General features: G+C 40.5%; 1 protein-coding gene across 2 annotated transcripts in view; it reads right to left on the reverse strand.

Annotated features, from left to right (window-relative positions):
• tbc1d22a (TBC1 domain family, member 22a) overlaps window positions 1-23,040 on the reverse strand; it is a 169,345-nt gene that overhangs the window by 74,682 nt on the left and 71,623 nt on the right. For both annotated transcript variants that reach the window (XM_059325631.1, XM_059325630.1), the window contains exon 10: window positions 5,524-5,630. In XM_059325631.1, coding sequence (XP_059181614.1) covers window positions 5,524-5,630 — 107 coding nt within the window. The remainder of the gene's footprint in view (window positions 1-5,523; window positions 5,631-23,040) is intronic.

A 23,040-nucleotide genomic window follows, 5' to 3' on the forward strand; every position in this document is an offset into this window, starting at 1 on the left:
CAATTCCACATAAGCAGGTTTAATAGATCAAATAGAAAACATAGATACAGCAGCACAAATGTGTTGTACATGTCGTGTTTGGATGCCAATGTCGGCTCACAAAGCCAGGAGCAACATTTGTAAAGAGATGATGTAGTCTACTGTTGTGGTTATTATGCTTGGGACGTATACAGATGTTTACAGTGACATAATTACGTGGCTCTCGAGCTTGTGGAAAAGCACACAGGCTCTGAGATGGTTTGCAAGTTGAACCAACTGCGAACCAGCACCAGCAGCAGCCCAGCAAAACTAAAAAAGGGAAAATTTCAGTCATTTGAAGTAGACAGACTGATACAGCAGATACATATTTCTTCATGTTCTCCTCTTTTTCTCAATATGCAGATAAACTAATATTAATTACATAACAAAAAAAAACATTTTGAGATAATGTTTTTTTTTTTTTTAAACGGCGTGCCCTGCCGTCAACTTCCCACCAAAGTACTGGCTTGATTCTCCATGCTATTTTTGTTTGATGATGATAGGCCAAGTTAAACTGTAGAAGAGGTCAAATATATTTATAATAGAAATATAGAACTATATGTTATCCTCATTTTACCTCTCACATGTTATATTTGCAACCTGTGTTCACATTTGCAACATTTAAAATTCTTCATTGAGCATGATTGTGTTTTTGGAAGTAAAAAAAAAACTCAGATTATATGGGGATGGGTTGTGCTTTTTGGGTGTTTTGAATGTTGAGCCAGTAAGTCAAAATAAAATAATAACTATCAGATGAGGTCGTGCTGAAAATAACAGGACCAACGTGGCATGATAAACATTTTTCAAGTGGTATATACAAGCAGAATGAAAAGCCTTCAAAGCCTTCAAAGGGTTAATGCTTGACATGGCTGGATAAACATACACAATAATAAATAGCGGTCCTTTTGAACATGATTAATGTCCCCATTTCCAGTCCAGTGGCTCAGACAGTTCAGCTATGTGTTTTTGATCATGTCAGGTCTCGATGTGGCCACCATGTGCAGCCTGTTTGATGTGTAAATGGGGCTATGGAGGGCTGTGTGCTGCTATCTTGTTGATGCTGTTGTAATCGCACACACACACATACACACCAATGCTTGTCCATTTAACAGTGCCTTAAAGGTCATGCCAGGAGAGAAGAATGGCTGTCTTCACTTATTTAGCCTTGAAACTGTCAATCACTGTCTGCTAAGCAGTGGGGGGAAGTGTGCAACATGTTGTTCTGGTGTGTGGGTGTGTAGTCTTGGAAGTCAGCCTAGACAACAGCTTTAATTTCATCAATAATACACACACACAAATGTTGCTCTCCAGTCCGCAAGCCATTAGTGGGGCATCCAAAGATGTAGCAACCCAACGTTTTAGTGCTTTTGAAGTGTGGATATGAACACAAAATAAAACATCCTCAAACACAAGACAGGTCGTCCTGACTTTGCCTGGGATCGTCTGATTGCTCTAACCTACGTACCTCTTACCCCAGCCTGCTCCTTTGGAGGAGGGAATTAAAGCAGCAGCTCATTAGAGAAGCTGCTTAAGTGAATTGACAGCCAAAATAGCCTGTTCACATTTAGGTGGGTGCGAGGCATGGCAGTGAAACACTAAAACAAGAGCTAATGGCCAATTTACTGTATTAAAAATACAGAAAACTTTCAAAAGTATTTCCACCAGGTAATTAAATAAAGTTGCAGGAAAACCACACCAGCTGTGGTTTGTGGATAGATGAGAGGAAATGCATTTTTCTTCACAAGATTTCCCAACCGTGATTTCTCATTCATGAGTTTGTTTTGCATTGTTATGCAATTAAGGTCCTTTAAATATTTCACACAAATTGGTGCGAATCAAGTGGACACCACCAGAAAGAAGACACTGGATATATAAGGTGCTTAAAAGGCAGTAAGCAAATGTAATTGCATGGGCAGACTCTCTCTCTCTCGCTCTCACCCCTGGCCCCCACCTTCAGGCCCTCAGTTAAGTGTAATAGTGTATAGTGGATGTGAGAGGGTTTGAGACGAGGTCAGAGCAAGGATCACCAACTAATTACGGCGCTGAGGCACTCAGCCTCCGTCAGATTGTTTAGAAAGCATTAGGGGGGAAACATGGGCTTCCCTGGTGCATTGCACGTAATTAGTTTGGAGCCAAGGTCACAAACAAACACAAGCATGGGGACAAACAACATCCCTGCACATACAAAAGCGTACACAAAGACACACACTCTGTTCTTCTCTCTTACTTCCTCCGCTCTCAAGATTCTCTCTGTCTTGCTCTCTCAGGGGCAACAAGGCACGGCGTCTATTAATTTCCTAAATGAATAGCCTACCAATTGATACTTATTTATGGATGATATCATTTTATGCACAGCACATGCTCCTAACTATTAAATACCTTTAGTGTAGGGCTCGGTGATGTATAGAGGTTAGGGTTAGGGTTAGGGATACTGGGTGTGTTTTTTACCCTTAAAACAGCAACTTCCATACAACAATAAGCATATTGCCTAATCAATACATTTAAAGACTAACTGCTGTGGTCATTCTCTTAAGTGTTACTTTAGATTAGGGTCATTGACCCGCCTGGGGAGACTTGGCAGATGCTTCTTTTACTGTGCCAGGAAACAATGATTAGAGTAGTTGTGCTAAAACATGATCCCAGAGACGACCAGTGACAACTATTAGAGCCTAAAAGATGTTTGCCATCAACAGTAAGTTAAAAGGTACCAAAAGTGCACATTTCTACTGCATGGTCCTTCAGGTTTTACACAACCAACTCAGTCGAGTTTCCAAGCGAGCTGAGCTGATAATTGATGGTGGAGTTAAACATAGCAGACCATTGATTGGTCCAAACCAATTTTCTAACTTAAAAACCTGGAAAAACATTAATATTCAAAACCATTTTTGATACCACAAGGGAAACTGACATGTTTGAGGGCTTTAAAATGTGTTTCTTTATTAAAATATAAATATAACGAGGCTATGACCTCAACGATTTTTTTTTGGGCTGGTAGCACAGAACAGCAGAATGACTAGAGCAAATATTAATAATATTTTAAATGTTTTTAAATCAATAACCCATCATCACTGAGTACTATCCACAGTGGAAAACAAAAACAAAAAAGGACCTGGTACCAAAAGTGAGTTGAGTGGAGTCGAGCCAAACCGTGTAGTGGAAATGAGGCAAATGTTTCCCACATTTCCTGACCGCACAGAAGCATCTAAAAAAGTAAAAGCTGCTCTATTGCCTTGGAATTTATGCTTTAATCCGGCAGATATGGTAAAAACACATTTGAGGACCGAGGCAGAATTGAGGATGGTAAGTATCAGTGCTACTGTTGAGGGCAAATCTTCCGCCAGCCTCGGCAGGCACATTTAGAATTGACAGATGGCTCAACCATGACCGCTGAGAGCGAGGTCGATTAAGAGAGCTGGTGGGCAAAGGGGTTTGGGTAGAAATGATGAAACAAAATGAAGTTTGGTGCTGCGGCCTGTATGCAATTATCTGCTCTCCAGACACTCAGACCTGCTTTAGAATATGCAAGACAATCACATTTCTTAAACCCACACAGCAAAGCTGTTTCATACATAATGCTCACAGCGTTTCTGACATCCTGCAGGCTTTAAAACAGACCACCTGAGCACTGCAACACTCAACACTATGCATAGAATTGATTATCTGTAGCTGTATGTCAAGCACACATTCCCTAAATGGAGCTGGATTGTTTATGTACATTAAAATCTCCTCAATGGAAAAGCTTTTGACGATCACATTTATGGTGGGAAACATAATTAATGCCAGTAAAATGTTATCACATATTTAGCATAATCCAGTGTTTGGCACTAAAAGTATTTAGGTAAATGTTGCTTTAAGGCAAACGTCATTCAGCGTAGAATGACAGGAAGCTTCTATGTGTATGAGTCAACATGTTGTGCTGGTCTCACATACTGTTTATGTCACTGGTGTTGTGTTCATGTGAACTTAGATATATCATACAGATAGCAAGGTTGATCTGTACATATGAAGCTCAGCATCTGTGTGTGGCCTTCAGCCCATGTTCAGTTGACTGTAATACGACGGCACATGTTACTGTATATACATTTAACCAGGCGACCCTGTCTTTGTTCAGCTGAGTCATCAGGAAAGCTTGGATAAAATGTATAAACGGTAAGCAAGGTTATTTTTTCTATTTTATTTTCATTATACAGCAGGGAATTTTTTTTTTATGCTATCTTTTCAATTTTCAAATATGATTTGTTCTTAGCACATTAAAATTAACAATGGTAACAATTCACAATATCAAAACACATATTAACTACTAAATTCCACTCATGCACAGACCAGGACATACATTAAACCAGAGTGAAATTGGTCAAAATAAAGCAACCTATCGACTTTGTCAAGTTCCTCCCAGTGTGATCTCAAGGCGTGATCATAAGACTAAGAAGATGTAAAGTGGATAAAAAGTTTGTATATTATATTTTATTATTGATATTTTTTTAGATTTACTAATATTTGTTTTTCTTTGGTGATATTTCTTTATTTTAAAATTACTTTATTTGATTTTATTTGTCTTTTTATACTCACCATTTAGAGTTTTTCTTTATGCACTTTTAATATTATGTTATCATATTTAAATGTATTATTTTTTTCATGTCTTGTTTAGATATCTTTTTAAATTTTGCTTAATATTTATTTCATGATATTTCATATGTCTTTTTCCATTTGCATTTTACTGTTTGCATTTTATTTCTTTTTATTGAATTGCTCCCCATATTTTGTTATATTTTATTTTCTATGTCTTTTTATACTTACTATTTCGTGTTTTGCTTGGATGGACTTTTTTAAATTGCTTTTTATATTTGTTACTAGCTAGTAACTAGTTACTAGTACTAGAATTTTTATTCTATTTTATATGTTGTGTTATATATACTATTTAGTGTTTTTCTTCAGTGCAGTAAGTAACAATCAACATCTTAAATCTTGAGACTGTTCCTCAGAAATATGTAAACAAAATCCATGTAGTTAAGAAAAAGCAAAATCCCCTTTTATAAAGAAACCATTCATTTATCCTAATGTCCACTAATTGAAATCGTGTACGCCAGCCAGTGAACTACATGACTTCCTGTCATGTGAAACAGTTGCTCGTGCTGCTAATCCCACTGAGAATCAACACCTCAGTGTGCAGCTGAACACAGCTTCCAGCCACTCTCAGCTCACTGTTTTGGATCAGCGCTCTATGTGGGCGGGAGAACTCACCCTTTGGTTATCATCGCGACCCACCTCATGTAAAACTGTAAAACACTGTACTTGCTATACTGCTAGCCAATTTTACATTCCTGGCTTATGCAAACAGGTGGAGAGCTGAGGAACAGCTTCAAAAATAACTTGGAAGAGATGAAAAGAAATAAAGGTGTTGACAGACTACATCTAGAAAGTGGGGTACTGAGCATGTATGAAATGCTGGATATTAAAATATAAAACCATACGAGGGCGTTTTGATTTTTTCACACATATGCTTACCTGGATGCCGTCCAGCAGTTTGCTCATGCACCAGAAGCTGTCAGCCTCGATGTTCCTCAGTGCCTCTTCTTGGAGACTGGACACATCAAAGTTTTCCACTTCCTCCTCTGCAGAAGACAAAAGAGAACAGAGAGAGAGAGAGTGAGAAATAAGCAGCGCAGGGGAACAGTATAGACGGCGAGAAAAGGCTGCCAGGCTTGTGGAAGAGAATGGGAAGGAAAGTTTAAGAAAGGTGGAGGTAGAGAAAAGACACAGAGAGCACTTGAGATTTACCAACACAGCAGGGGCTCCATCAACACTCAGAAAAAAGAACAAAAACTCAAGGTGCAGAGGGAAGACAGATACAATAGGGAGAGCAGGCAGCTCAGGTCCTGGTCCAGGCACTGGTCATCTAACGCCTGGACTACTGCAACTACCTCATGGCAGGTCTGACTGCCAAAGCAATCCGACCTCTGCAACTCATCCAGAATGCAGCTGCTCGAACTGCTCGACACACAACACCCCTCCTCCGCTCCCTTCACTGGTTACCAGTGGCTGATCCGCTTCAAGACTCTAGCTCTGGCGACTCCGCTGCTAATGGTTCAGGTCCTACTTACATCCAGGACCTTGTCAAACTCTACACCCCTGCCCGTCCTCTCCGCTCTGCATCAGCCAAACAGCTAGTAACCCCCACCCAGCGTGGGTCAACTCGCCTCAAAACCTCCTCCAGACTTTTCTCTGTCCTGGCACCGAATTGGTGGAACGAGCTCCCCACCGACATCAGGACCTCAGACAGCCTAGACATCTTCCGCCACCTCTTCCAACAATACCTCGGTTAAGTCATGGTCACCTAACATTTATATATTTAAAAAAAATATATATGCTTCCTTTTTTCTCTTCTTTTTTTCCTTCTTTAACATATAACACCTGGCTCTCTCGGCACAGTTGGCTCTTAAAGTTATGTACTTACTTGATTCCTGTGGTTTATGTCTAGTACCATCAGGTTGAATGCACTAATTGTAAGTCGCTTCGGACAAAAGCGTCAGCTAAATGACATGTAATGTAATGTAATGTAATGTAATGAGAGTAGGAGCAAGGGGAGAGGTAAGGGTGGCGGGTTATGAAAGAGATGTATGGAAAGAAACTAAGACAAATTGGGGCGAAACAATAAAGGCAGGATGAAGCAACGGAGGCAGGGTAGCAGCTGAATGTGTGGGAAGAACATAAAAAAGCGGACTAATAGAGCAGCCGGATGATTACCATCTCCTAACAGTGGTTCAACCTTTTTTTCGTGGTTACTTTGATCATTCAGAAAATGTCACCGTCTCCACACACACAGCATAACATGTACTTTTTAAATTTAAGACACAGTGAGAGTGTGATTTACATATTTTTCGAGGAAAAACAAAAGAAATGATGCAACTTTTGCTCCGTCTTTGAACTCTGAGTTAAATTGCCGCTACAAATCATGTCACTAACTTTTAAAGAGTAAGCCTTCATACTGCACGATGTAAAGTTTTATCTTAGTTTTTACTTTATTCTACAGATACACAAAAGTTGACAAAACAGTTGATACCTGGGTTTAGGGGTCATGGTTTGGTTAGAGTTTAGTGCAGGGGTAAAAACAAACAGAAGGAAAAAACGTTTCTTTTTTTTCCTTTTCATTCAGTTCGAACAGTAGTGCATGTGTCAAAGACAGACACAAAGCTCTTCCTGGGGACATTTTGTTCACTGGCAACTTTGGTGAACTGTTTTCATTAAAACAGGAACATTTCAAACACTTCAGTTTAACACTGTATAAACACTGAACTCCCAAAAAGCAACAGTTCACAATAGGTCATAAAACTGAAAAGCTTCTCTCGTACTGTGACATTGAAATCTCCAAAGTACTTGGAAAAACAAAATAATGAAACTAATGTATTAATTGAGTCTCAATTAGTTTCACCTTGGTTATATTTAAACGATCAGAGCACCTAAAAATGTTTCATCCCCGTGATCAGCACATCTGAGTGATGCTGACTGATGTGCAGTAGTTTGTTGGATGTGTTTTCATTCACATATTCTACAACCACCCGATCCGGACATTATCACACTAGTGAATGGGCGTATATCATCGCTTATCGTCCCATAAATATCAGCAAGCAGGGGCCAACTCTACCTTCTAACAGGTTGTTATCTGACCATTCAAAGGCCTACTCCACCTCCTAGTAGGTCCAACAGGTTGTAATCTGCATCTTTCAAAAGCCTACTCCACCTCTTAGTAAGTCCAACAGGTTGTTATATGGCCATTCAAAGGCCTGCTGCACCTCCTAGTAGGTCCAACAGGTTGTTACTTGTGCATTCAAAGACCTACTCCACCTCCTAGTAGGTCCAACAGGTTGTTACTGGTGCATTCAAAGACCTACTCCACCTCCTAGTAGGTCCAACAGGTTGTTATCTACCCACATCACACCCACCCTTCAGTACCTTCACTGGCTCCCTATCCAGCACAGAATCCACTTCAAAATCCTGCTCATCACCTATAAAACCCTCAATAACCTTCCTCCCCCATACCTCACAGATCTCCTTCAACGTCACTCCCCCATTTGCAACCTCAGATCTTCAGATGCCAACCTACTGACCCCCATCACCAGGACCAAGCACCGCACCGTTGGCCACAGAGCCTCCTCCACTGCTGCCCCAACCCTCTGGACCTCCCTCCCTACTCACATCCGCAATTCAGACTCACTCCACGCCTTCAAAAGCCAACTCAAAACCCACCTTTTCAAAATAGCTTACAAGACCTGAGCTCGAATCTCTCATCTCTGTTTAGTTCTGTTTTCCTCTGCATTTTATGTTTGTTGTGTGTCTAATTCCTGTCATGTTAAGCGACTTTGAGTACCTTTAAAAGCGCTATAAAAATTGAATGTATTATTATTATTGATATTATTATTTGAAGGCCTGCTCCAACTCCTTGTAGGTCAAACAGGTTGAAATCTGCATCACAGATTTTTTCACTTTCACCTTGGTTAGGTCTAGGCACCGAAAAAGGACGCTTTAAGTCATTTCGTGAAATAAATGCAGGTAAATGCAAAAGGGGAAGTGGGTACAAGGACTATGTTAATACTGGAAATTACATAGTTAAGCTGGTACAAAAAAGGTGACACACTGAAGTCATGTGATGTTACATTAAATAACATCCTTGGCTTTTGTTTTTACATGGCATAGTGTGACTGACTTGCATACCAATCAACTTGTGCTAACCTCAGCAAATGTTGCCAACTCAACAATCAATCTCCATACATCGCTGATGGCACAACGTTATGCACCAAACTGTGACCCCCTTACTGTGGCGATAGTAGAAATACACAAACGGCTTAAACCCTACTCTATTTCTATGATTGCATATTGTTGGTATTTGTTCACATTTTATGGTATAATTTGCATTTCACCATTAATGCAATTTGTTAAGTGCTATTAAAAAGTGCATAGAATGAAGTAAAGAAGAAGTACGTTGGGCTTTTAAGCAGACATTCTGTAAATGAATGCAGCAGAATTAGGTTGGGACATCTCCTAAAATTCACTGCAGTCTGAACAGAAGAAACAATTTCCAAGCAGCGAGCACCCTCAATTCCCAGTCATCTCCAGCGGGTGACTTCAACGACGGGTGTCATCAGATGTCATTAACGGCAGCAGTGTGTGACGGACTGCAGGGGCTTTGACGGGCTTCTGACAAGCCACTGACAGCCAGTGGAGAGGAGATGGGACGAGACTGATTAACAATGATCTACAGAGAGAAAGAATGGGAGGAGAGAGGAGCTAGAGAGAGCCGGAGAAAAAGGAACGTGTGTGTGTGTGTGTGTGTGTGTGTGTGTGTGTGTGTGTGTGTGTGTGTGTGTGTGTGTGTGGTCATATTATGAAAAAAGAAAAATTGGAGTTATGCATTTGTGTGAGTTTTTGCATTCCTAATACACACTCGCAGACATGTACACAGGACCTGGCAGCTCTGCTTGGTATCCTTGGCAACCCCAGTGGAATGTTGTCAAGGTTGTAATGAGCATGCTCAGTCTGACAGACAGACAGACAGACAGGCAGACAGGCAGACATACAGACAGACGGACAGGGAGCTGGCAGTGGGCCAAGACTACAAAGCAAGTAACAACTAGGCTGGCTGTGTGTGTGTGTGTGTGTGTGTGTGTGTGTGTGTGTGTGTGTGTGTGTGTGTGTGTGTGTGTGTGTGCTCGCGCACTCGTTCAACATCCTGCCATGCAGGGGCTCTCATCATTGTCTTGTCTGCTTGAAGTCAGGTAAGGATGGATAAAAAAAGGACAGAGAGGCTGCAATTCCTTCATTTCAGTGAGACCTTTCATCCTATCACACCCGGACAGATCAAGGTGTCCAGAAATTGTGTTCACATGGTGACCAGATCTTTAATACCAGATATGGAAGTGGTCAGGGGCTGGATTATGATTAGATGTCAGTGTAGTTCATTCTTACCCCAACACAAGCAAAAGAAAAATGTAATACAGTTGCAGGCTACACACAACAGCCATTATTAGTGCAAACATAAAGATATAATCTCATGAAATCCAATTTTTGGAGAGGAATCTGACATTTGATGGGGAAAAAAACCTCACAATATTTCCCCTCATTTTAAACTGAGGCCACAGAAGAAGTCAGCTATTATCAACTAAACTAAATATAGTGTTGGAGCAGCTGTTAAAACACAGCAGAGACAAAAGTGGCCACTATGTGACCAATTTGAAGCCAGTATTTAGCTTGATAGATCCTCTATAGTGATACAGAAGACAATGACAACACATGAATGAAGCCCTCTGTCCCTGGACAACAGGGATGCCATTAAATTTGTAGCTGAAAAGATTAATTATAAACAGGCTGACTGGCAATCCGCATGGTGTCGTTGCTGATTAACAAGGTGGTGAGAGTGCCACTGCTCCGGCGTTCTGGGAGACTCTGAGTATCCCAAAGTCTCAAATCAGTCTTTGTCGTGGCTGAAACCTTGTTGCCGGGCTCGGTTCCAACCCTAGACCTTGACTTCGGAGCCGATTAGAAGAGACGGCTTCCAGGAGTCCAGTGGTCAAACTGGAATTGGGCATAGCTCATCACAATAACAAGGACACACAAGAGGAAGGGCTAATAGGAAGGGAGGCCATGTGGTGGGAGAATTCAGTGGGGCTGGATCACAAGGCAACAGTGCCCCCTGTGATTGATGGTGGAACTGATGCTAATCCCACTTACCAGCTTTACACTGATGAATGGTTAAAAACAGTTGAGGTTCAGGTCATTAGTCACTTTCATGGCCAGGTAGCCCAGACAGCTCTTTCTGTTCACTGCTGTAAGGATAAAAGAATCAAAGCTGTGTGCTGAATGTCTGATGATACCACAAGCTGAGGCTGATTCTAGTTTCCATGATCCACCTTCAAAATGACAGGTTTTTAGGAACATAAATAACAAAAAAACGGCGACATTAGGCCACCTTGAATGCCTCACCAGGCCGTTTGTCTCAGTTGACCTGCCTTCAAAAGAAGAAATTGCTAATTGCTTTCACTCCATCCATGCCTCAGTAGAAATTCCTCCTAGATATTCTCTTGGTGATTATTTTTGGAGCAGTGCCTCCACACTAAGGACCAGCTGACAATACATGTCTGGGACATGATCCGTGTCTCAGTAGAAATGCTTCACAAATAAGAACCTGGGGAATTTGTGGAAGTTCAAGCATCAGTGAGCCTCGCATCAGAGAATGGGAGTCTCGGTGGCTTTAGTTCTGTGTGAGATGTGCCTCCAAAATAACCTTTCGCCAAATGATATTCTGAAGTTCTTGAGAGGAAGAGAAAGTACGTCTGACACAAACTCACCTTTGCGGGAGAATATAACTTGTTGGATACAGCCTATGACAAACTTTCATCTCTGTGCCCAAACAGAGATGTCTCTGAAGACAGCAGGGTTTGTGATCAAATTGGCAGAAAAGCCCAGCACACAGACCACAGACTTGGAGGCTTAGCAAAAGAGCATGACATGTATGCAGACTTTAGGGTTGGGCGGTATGACTGTTTAAAGTTAGCAAGTGTCTACCAGGAAAGATTTGTCAATAGCGCTTCAACCAAGACGGCTGGATTTGCATTATCTCATGTTTCTCACATGATCCTGTAGGGCTGGGCAATATGGCCAAAAATCTTCTATCCCGATTTATATAAATATCCCCATATTTTATATGTCAATAACCAATAACGATATATAGCATGTTTTCTGGCAATTCAAAAAATGTCTATAAATGAAATAACCACATGGTAAAGCTGATGCTTCACTTGAACTCCAAACTTGGAACAACCATGTAGTTTAGTTTGGGTTTTTTTAAAGATATTTTTTTGGCCATTTTCAAGGCTTTATTGAGAGGGAAAGAGTGAAAGGGGGAGACAGAGGGGAAGACATGCAGGAAAGGGCTCCAAGTCGGATTCGAACCCGGGCCCAACACGAGAACAATGCCTCTATGGTACGCGCTCTACCAGGTGTGCCACCGGGGCGCCCCCAAAGCCGATTTTGACAACACGACAGAAATGAATAGAAAATATATATACGATGTACATTTCTTTATTATATGAATACGTTATGTGTTTTTAAAAAATGAGAAAACAAAAATTAGAAGTCAACCAAAAAAAAAAACAAAGAGAATATTTTGAAGTTATAAAGTGTGAGTTTAACGAAATTAACAAAAGAAAATGCAAACTGAGTAAAAAACAAAATCTCATTTATGTTGGGTTTTATAAAAAAGAAAATTTAAAAAAGGTGGCAAGTTCTTGTCTCCCCTGTTCAGATTATTATTCCATTTCATAATCCTTTGAAAAACAACTAAGGATGGAAAAGAAAAAGAAAATCATTTAGAAGAAGTAAACCTTTTTTTTATTATTTAATAGACTGTCCACTACAGAATATGGAGATGCCATTTTAATGTATAAATTGTCATGTCGCCCAGCCCTATGATCTTGTGATTCCTACCGAACTTTATGATGTTATGATAAGTGCCCCCCAAAGTAATGTCATTCAGGCAGACATAGAAGAGAAGAGTAAAGTTATAAATTCAGAGCAGATGGCATCCTGTTAACCTTAAAACTATTAACATATGAAATAATGATTGTCAGGAACCTTAAAGCTTCCGTTTTTAGATTACTGTTTTAAGTCTTTTTTTTATTTACTCTAGTGCTGTCTCATGTGTGGCATATTATAATCCAATGTGATGTGACAGAACAATTACTGTATCCTGATACATACCATTACTGTGATATAAAATCATATATACCGAGATGGAAGATTTTTGGCTATATCACCCACCCCTAGTAGACATAACTATGAAAACACACACATTCAAACTGATTGCAAATAGGTAAATGTTTGCTGAAAGTCACCTAATAATTTATTTGCAGAGGGTAATGTTTCATTAAGGAATCCAAACTTTCTACAACAACCCGTATTTAAGGTGAACTATTATTCTCTTGACATAGTTTCAGCTCTGCCACTTCATATCTCCTCTCCACCATCAATCTGCCGCTCCTCTCTTTTTATACCTCGACTTTCCTCCGATAGTCCCTTGATCTCTCTTTTGGTACATCAATGCTTTGCCTCTCTACTCCTCCTCCCCTGCTCCCTCTACTTCTCCTATACAGCCATTTGACATCTCTTCTGTTGCTATTGCTACCCTGCCTTTCCAAGCTGTTCTCCCTCCTCCCCCCCCAATCCTCACCTCTCTTCCCATTGGCCGCAAAGCCAGTTTCCTACCAGGCCCCAGGGCTTATTTCCTGTTTGTCCTGGCGCAGGGGGCAACTTGTCCAGAGAGACCAACTGCTTGGTCGCTGCCAGCTGTGAGCACTTGGCACAGCTTGGCACACAGAGCCGGGTTACACCTCCGGAGACCGAGTGCGGGCGCCTACATACACAGACACGTGCACGTGCGCGGGTGCACACAACACACACGCCCATGCCAATGCTGCCATCTGCCCTCTACAACTACGGGCCACAAGGTAATGTGATGTAAGATGATAAACGAGCTAGTTTAGCCTGATGTAATCATAAAGTGTGTGTGTGCCGAGTGTGTGCGTCTTTGCAGACAGCAATTGGCAATAAAAAACAGTCCCGTTTGACAACCTTCTGTTGGTTCAGATTAATCACAAGCGAACCTGAGTTGTGGCCCGCCAGAGAGAGAGAACGCTGTTGGTTTTAACAAGATTTCACCATCCAGAGCTCATAAGATCACATGAAGTGGTGCAGTCATTACTTATAATTTACAGCGGTGGTTCGGGTTAAATCTAATGAATCTAATGACTTACAATTCGGTTGCTGAATCCAAACATGTCACAATTCACTTTCCACCTCAGAATGACACCCAAGTGACATAGTCTGATTCTGAAAAAGTGAGACACATGTTGGCTGCTGGACGTGTAATGCTTCCACACGCTGTATCTTTCACAAATCCACCCCCACCCACCTCTCACTCAGGCTTCTGCAACAAAAAAAAAGAAGTGATTTCCCCACCGTGACACAATTAGTGTGATAACACTGTTGTTAATGAGAGCTGAACATTTTCCAGAGAGGTGGCATTCATACTGTTGGATAATTAAGAAGAGAGTCAACCCAGCAGACCTGGTGTCACCAACACATTGGGAGGGCACATACGCTTGCACACACACGCTCATACACGCATATATCACAGGAGATGAGAGAGTTACAAGGATCGAATTAGGACTGTGTGTGAAAACAAGATGTGAAGATATGAAAATAGACAGCTGCGAAGGAAGGTAGGGGCTAGAGAGAGAGAGAGAGCGAACAGGTAGAAGTGATATGAGTAGGGGTGAAAGTAGGAATAATTGCATTTTTTTTCTCTTTGCGTTCATGAGACGAAGAAATGTATCTTAAGTCCCTTTTCTAGTTTCCAAAAAAAGCGAATCAATGGGAAACTATCCAGTGTCTTCATTTCATAGTTCTTAGAAGTTACAAGGTTTTTCTTCAAAGTACACCACTAAGCTTACTCATTGAAATCACTGAACTTCCGCCTCACCAGTGATAAGGAACGCTTTAGGCCATAAAATCTACACAATCACTTCAACAATGTTCTCATCTCCCACTATCTGCACTCTAAGCCGTGTGTCCATACATCAAACAGCAGGCCCCACAGCTGTTGGCAAGATAATGTAAGTCCTTGACATCAAATGGAATACAGCTATTAATACCATATCTGCCTATGTGCAGACACATAATGATCCACTTGCCCCGAGGTAAGATGGTGTCTTGTATGAGGAAGCTTAAAGTGTGTAATGTTGAGTAAGGCGACCGCATCGCATTAACTGTTGCTGCTGCTGCCAATATCTCCATCCCCACCCCTCACACTCTGGCCTGTGGGATGTTTGTACAGCACAGATGTGTGTGTGTGTGTGTGTGTGTGTGTGTGTGTGTGTGTGTGTGTGTGTGTGTGTGTCAACATGTGCACAGCTGGCGACACACACGACAATTGTGTAACCATGGCAATGCCAGAGAGATGCAACGCAGCCTGGGATGAGGTTTGTTTGTGTTTTCCTCTGCAGCTTTCTAATTCCACAGTGCTAACATGCACAAGGGGAGAGGACAAATAGTAAAAATCTTAGGACGATAAACAGAATGCTTCCTGATGGATCGTATAATTCATGCCCACTGCTAGTGTGCCCACATGAGGAGTTATCTGAGAAATAGTTTTTGCCAAGAAACAATCTGCTTTGGCAAAATGTCATGGAAATTAATAACAGAAAAGTAGAGTTGTAAAAACAATTTTTTAAGAAAATATCAATACTCTTGAGTATGGCTATGTTGTGTTTTGAGATGTTTATTGATTCTCCAAAACACTGTATGGATTTTTAATAAATAGTTTACATGCCAAGATTTGCATTGGGCAGATTGCACAGAAATAAGTGCTATGATGTTAGATGTTAGAGGGACTGTGATAAATACAAATTCACATTCGGCTGTGCTGATCGTATTAAAATAGGAAACTTTTTTACTTTTTTTCTGATTTTATGCATATGGTGGTGTGTTCTTTATACTTTGACAGTTTTCTGTTAAAAAACTAGATGAAAGAAAATGGCAATATATCTCCTTGCTAACAGTATCGTAATATATTGCAATATATTGAACTGAAACCACTGAATCACGATACATATCGTATTGCCAGATTCTTGCCAGTAAAAACATGAGGCAGCAGTTGGTCCCTTTAACCAAACAGTTGTAGATTGTTTTTGTTCATTATTCTGAACCCAAAGCCTTTCCAGGGCATTTTTTTCCCCTCTTTCTTTTACTCATTGTACTCATTTTACTCACATGGCCTTGTATTTCACTCTTTTGTGGAGTATAGTAAGCCCTGTTATCATGACTTAAATCATAAAAAAGTTGAATTTCTCTGATGATTTTTTTTTAAATGGAATAAAATGTAATTTATATACAGCATTTTTCCACTGGTACTCCACCAATTGTATCCATCAATGTTTGATTGTCCTTAAGAAAGAGATGTATATTATACAGTAGTGTAATGTCTTCTGTGGCTGCTCAGTACATCTGTAAGTATAAAATCCCCTTCTCTAATTTCAGTAATTTCTCAGTTTTAATATATTGTTTTAAAGGCATTGATTTAACGGCATCACCATGGGATCTGAATACTTTCAATGGAAACTGTTCACTTTTTAAAGAGGAAAATATAAATTTATCCATTTAAAAACAGAGTCAGAGCAGGCTACATTAGGAGTTAAAATAACACTTCAAGTAAACTATTTAAATGATAAAACATAAAAATGGAGCTCCTGTCTGTCACTAGTCAACAACTGGTCCAACAAAATCTTAATGATTAAACACATCAAACAGCTGCACAACGTCCAGCTTAATTAGAGGACATTAATTAGATCAGACTAGCTGTGTTGGACATACCTCACAATTAACATTTCATCAAAATAAATGTAATGTTACTATTAATCTGTCGCATAAGAAGCAGGATTTTTCCGACTGAAATAAACATGTCATTGCGATTTGCACTGTTGAAAGAACAAACTGCTTATTTAATGCATTTCTTTATACCACTTTTTATAGTTGTTTGTGTTGTGTTTGTGGGTCCTTGGCTTTAGTGGATAATTGGCAACAACTCAAGTGCTCTTAATAAAGCAGTGAATCAGATGGTGTGATCAGTTGGTTCTATCAGGTGCTTGGTACTTAATTAGCGTTAAAATTACATGTGAAAAACCTTCCACACAACTATGCATGGAACACAATGCCCCTCTCTCTGTATAACCAGTGTTATATACGCATCACCAGGTTATGCGTCATACTCAGGTTTCCTGTTACAAAATGCATCAAGCAGATAACACTCAATCACATATTCACTGTCACTTTATATAGGCTGTATCTTTTTACAGACACACATAAACATTTTTTAATTGTGTAAGATGTCCAATCCACTCAGGGCATTGTAAATCTGCCTGCCTCATGTACAGGACGCATTTGGGAGCTGAGGGAAAGTTTCCTGAGATGTAAGTGAAGGATCAGTCCATTAAGTCATTAGTGTGTGTAATCTGCAGGCTTAGTTAGGAGGAAAAACATTAGGGGAACAGTAATAAGCAGACATTATGAACGGCAGCTGACACGTTTAAACACACAGGCAGTCGACACGCAGCGCAGTGAGACAGACGCCTGAAAAAGTCACCCTGCGCTGACTTGTACACGAGTATTTGTGTAATATCTGCAGAGGGCACGGTATGTAAGCGTCCAGAGCCTTTGTGTTTGCAATGTGTCTTCTGAAATGTGTATGAGTCTTTGTGTGCCAGTGTGCGTACATGCACAAAGTCATGATGCAACCCCAAACACCACACACCGCCATCGCAGCAGCACGGTAAGATGACTGTTTCAATTGCCTCCAATTGCATCAGGTCAAGCGGAACGCGTCTCGCTGGTGACAGAATGATAAAACAGATTTTTTTTTTTCCCAATGAAACGGCTGACAGAGAGAACGAGAAATAGAGACTCGGAGAGATCTGAAGCTTCTCGCTGAGGAGAGCTTCAATTTATGGCTTTTTATAGTCAAGTAATTAACTTAATCTAAAAATATTCAATAACCCCTGCGATTATTCACAGAAGATAAATCATTTTTTGACAGAACTATTTCTCTGGATCATTTCAGAGCTCTATTGCTTTTTATCAGGAGCAATGAGGAAAATCTCTGGTAATACGGGGAAATAAGATCAGTACGGATGCAGATGAAAGCACAGCTATTGATTTTCAGCTTTATATATCCTATTGTCAACTGTGACAATGGTCTCTAACGGTCATCTCCACACCGTAGGCCAAAACATGGAAGAGTCAAAGCACACAATTAAAAACAACAGGAAATGGAGTACAATCTCTTTGCAAGTCGGCATCACATGGCTTGAAGATATTTCTAATTTTTTAAATCATGTTTCTTGTCTGATTTTTCTTTTTTTATGACTGGAAACAATTACCACGTGTGACCTGTTTTGAGCTAAATATTTATGTTAGGTAACAAATGAATGTCCAAATAAATCAATTTATTTTTACCAATAGAAAACAGTTTTAACCACTGACATGAAGTAGGCTAGATTAGGAGTTAAAATAATAGATCATATACCATAAAACATAATTTAAAAACACAATAATTTTGTCACAGGCCCCCTCAGTTCAGAGTGATCTCTGCCCTATTTCAAACTGTTGGACACAGACTCGACCATTCCTCCAATTTACCAGTAGCTCTAATTGTTTGGGTTTATCAGACAATAACCTCCAAAGTTGATTTGCTGCATTCGTCTCTTCTGTATTCTGTGCAGACAGAAAGGTGCTTCTTGGTTCATGCATATTCAAAAACTAATCATAAAACCATATTTGGTAAAACATTTTGACGAACTTAACCCCTAACATCAGCATAATGTTAAAACATACAGTCATGGAAAAAATATTAGACCAGATTCTTCAGTTTCTTGTTCATTTTAATGACTGGTACAACTAAAGGTACATTTGTTTGGACAAATATAATGATGAAAACAAAAATAGCTCATAAGAGTTTAATTTAAGAACTGGTATCTAGACATTTTCCATGGTTTTCTTGATAATAACCAAAACCATTACCAAGAAACCAGAACTGGCTGCTGTGATACACAGTTGATAGTTAATATCACTTCTCCTCATGAGTCTTTTAATAAAGGCAACTTCCAACTTAGAACGTCTAGAGTCTCCTTTCTCATTTGTGTGTGAAATCCAGCATCAACAATTTCCACAGCGGTCCAACAAAATCAAACAGCTGCACAACTTCCAGCTTCATTAGAGGACATTAAATTAGATCAGGAATTAGATCAGACTAGCTGTGTTGGACATATCTAACAACAATCTTTAGTATGACTGGTTTTATATAATATTATCTGCAGACCTGCCGAGCTGCTGGAAATAGCTGCTCGGCTCAGTGGATGACCCGGGGACGAACAATACCGTGGATCTGTCCATTTACTGTCACCAAGCATTTAAACTCAGAGCTCATACAGTTCATAACTTTTGTGTTGGAGGCTTGTGTAATTAGTTAATCCTTGACATCCTTAACGTAAATGTGCTGCCCAGGCGTGCATAAATGTGCTGCCCACTGCTTCTAAGCTTGGTGTGTTCACTGGTGTCTAAAAAAGGATGGATTAAATGCAAAGAAGATAAAAATAGAAAAATAAATGAATAAACACACAAGTTCAATCTGTGATGTGTTACCCTGACATGCAGACACACAAAAAATAGTTTAAAAAAAATAAGTAAATTGAAAACTTTAAATAAAATATAACACAAAAAGGCATTATTCATAAAACTGAAGCACATAAACACAAGTATTTACATAGTAGCCTGCCCTAAACCATAATAATAATCAATCACAATTACAGTCAATATTGGGCAATAACCAGTATTTGCCCTGCTTGTTTCTCTTATGTCCTTAAACAAACATACCAAAGGTATACTTTCCAATACTTTCAAAAATACAAACGCTCTCTGTTAAAATGGAAGAATCACCACCATCACATATCCAGTGGATTAATTAAGCCTGGACTTACAGTTTAGATGGATGATTTAGTTTTATTACTATTTTAATTTATTTGACCATTTTTTCCCCACTCTTTCCGAGCTTTGTGTTGTTTCGACCACGAACAGCAGAGCTGGGGAGGAGGTTTCAGCCTCTGGCGGTGTGAATCTTTGCTAGTGTCTTGCCTGAACCGGAGCATGGCAAGCAGCTTTTATGAAGGATGCAAAATCACAAAAGATGCTCAGATCTGACAAGAAGTTGCTTTAAAGATCAAAGGAAGCAAGTTTATTATAATGAGTTTATTACATTTCCTTAAAGTTACTTCTGTTGGCAACCAGGTTCTATGGTAGCAGAGAACCAAATTATTAAATGGATGCAACCTTTTTAAGGAGAAAGAAGTAAGCACCGAATGTGAAGTGGCAACCATCAAAAGTGTGAAAGAAAAGAGCAGACTTCAGGGGAATGAAAGAGAGACATTTATAGAGAGAAAGGTGGAGATAGACAGAGACTGAGGGTCAAAACCACACAGCTGATTCAATTTCTGCCAGTCCAAATGCTATTACTTAACCCCAGAAACATGGTGATTGCGTTCTAAACCAAATAGAGAAGTGGAGACTGAGACAAAGCTCAAGCCGGGGGAGAAACAAAGAGAGACAGCGTCAAAGAAAATTGAAGAACAAATCTCAAACTGTCTGGGGGAAAATAATGCCTACCCTGAGTCAATAATCTCACCGAATGATTAAAGCAGGAGAAATTAGGAAAAGCAAAAGCAGATAAAGAACAAAGTAGAAAAGACAGTGTTCCTGCTGGATGTCAGCAGCTGTGCTCGGGCAATCACTAAGCAGCTCATTAGAGCTAATAACAGCCGTTAATCAGAGAGAGACTTAGAATAGGAGGCTCGACCAACGTTGGACAGACCATGGGGAGAGAGGAGCCGATATTTGTTAACCGCCTACTGGCCGAGATCCACTTCACAGATTGCTCAATCTATAGACGGACGAACGGAGCAGATGAGTTGATTGAACGATGGAGGAGAGGAGAGGAAAGATGAGGAGGAAAGGAGTAGAGGAGAGGAGAGGAGAGGAGAGGAGAGGAGAGGAGAGGAGAGGAGAGATAAAAAAGATTGTTCGTTACTGGACGTAGAAAAGAGACAAAGAGACAATATGACACTGCAATCTGTACGATTCTGAGCTAAACAGCTTGTTGATGGGGGGACCAAGTGATGCTGGCTCTGTAGCGCCTTCAGAGATAACAGAAGTATTAAATTGGTGAGACAGTACAAGGCGGGATCAATGTCTTGATCGGTACGATGGAAAATATGTGGCGTACGTTATTTGTGTGACCAACACTCTGGTAATGAATAAGGAAATGGACCGTATCATCAGAAACATGCCTCTCACTAGAGTCCGACAGGAATTGAATCATGTTAAGCGAAATGCAGAAAAACTTTGCTCGAGTCTGTGGAATCTCCACAGCAAGTCATTCCCAATATTCATGATTATTCTGACAATGGAAATTCAAAACTATAAACTCATTGGAAATGCTTTTTATCACAATTCGCGGTAAAGATCCATATCGTCCCATGCCTGGGTAAAGTGTACAGGAGGCAGGACATCACATAACAAGAACGCAGTGGAGTCACAGTCACTTAGCCAGTTTGTAATTTAGTCATAAACAACAGAGTCTCTTGCTGTTCCTTGAATTAGTCTGATGATTTCTGCTTCAGCCCCAGCCAAAAGGTGTTCCCAATTCTTGCGGTCCCTCTAGTTAGATATTTTTGTTGCTGTCTTCCAGAAATGGCACAATACCACTTTTTCAGGTCCAATACCGATACCCTAAGCATCTGCCGTTACCAATACAGATCTGATAACGTCTTTTTTCCTTGGTAAAATGGTAAATGGTAAATGGACTGCACTTATATAGTGCTTTTATCAAGCGCTTTACACTACAGACTGCGCTCATTCACCCATTCACACACACATTCATACTGGTGGCCGAGGCTATCCTAAAAGGTGCCACCCGCCACCATTGGGAATTTATTCACAGCCTCGGGAGCAGTTTGGGGTTCAGTATCTTGCCCAAGGATACTTCGACATGTAGGCTGCCATGGTCGGGGATCGAACCACGACCTTCCAATCGGTGGGTGACCACTCTACCAACTGAGCCACAGCAGCCCAACTAAGCTGTTAAAAAAATATTTTTCAGAATGCATTCTGCTAAACCTGGCCATCTTAAAAACAACATGCTCAAACTGTGGAACAACTATTCCCCTAAAGGCAGAAATACATTGGCCGCAAAAATACATCAATATAATAGTAACTGTTCACCTCTCTCTACGGCAAGTCACCGTTTAGTTTTTCTTCTGATATATGACTCACTGATTTTGGCAAATATCGTCCTGTTACCGACACTGAATATCTGATCTCTGCATCCCTACTGTCTTCATCTAAACACCCCTATTCTTCACCCTTGGATGTTTGTATTCTTCTGGTGTTGCACCAGTCATTTGATAGAAGCGCCATCAGTAAGCCACCCAATCATTTGGAAAAATGATCTGCTCTAATCACACAAACAGACGATGTACTCGCAAACTGGCAGGTCAAAGTCTGTTCAATGTCTGGTCCAAGTGACGAGGACATTTGCCTTCTCACACACGGTATACATGGGTTCAGGATTGCAGTGTCATCAAATGACAGCGACTCCTCCGTTACTGACACCAGAATACATCAAGTCTGTCACAATTGGCACTTGTTTCCCATGACCACACATGTTGAGCCAATCATCATATAACGATTCAGGACTGTAATCCCCCGATGTGAGGATGCAATTGAAATACAAATGAGCATGGCATAGCACAGCATGGCAGGGCTCAGTGTGCCACAGCTGAAGCTCCATGCCAGTAGACAAACAACAGATCAGAGAGGAGATATGAGGGGAAGAGCAGAGAAGAGAAGGGGAGAGATAAAGACAAGACATGGGGAAGATACAACATAATGCTGAAAGAGCCAAAAGTGAATGCCTAAGGTAAAGCAAAGTGCTGCTTACTGCAAGATATACTGCCAGCCTCGAACATAACATTTCAGGCAGAGTATGACAATGACATTTCAGTTTCCGAAGAGAAGGAATCTTAAATCACAGACACAGTTTCCGGTGTCATCACATTTAAGTTTGTGTTTTCTTCCAGTCTGATGAGACTCTTCTCTTTATAGAGGCGGTATCAGCTTCAGCCTGTGTGTCTGTGTTCCTAATAGCTCACCTCGCCAGTCTGTGCCCCGTGTTTGTGTGTGTGGTGTTACACTCCTGCAGGCATTTCATCACAGCTGACTGACAGTATGTTTCCATCTTCCAAGCTTTGTCCCTGGGTGCTCCATCGAGCCAGTCTATCTGCAATGTTACACCCCTCCTCTCTCTCTACACATACACACACAATGACAATGCAGGGCCTGTGTGTGTGTGTGTGTGTGTGTGTGTGTGTG

This window comes from Centropristis striata, chromosome 22 (assembly GCF_030273125.1).
Source record: "Centropristis striata isolate RG_2023a ecotype Rhode Island chromosome 22, C.striata_1.0, whole genome shotgun sequence".
Lineage (NCBI taxonomy): Eukaryota > Metazoa > Chordata > Actinopteri > Perciformes > Serranidae > Centropristis > Centropristis striata.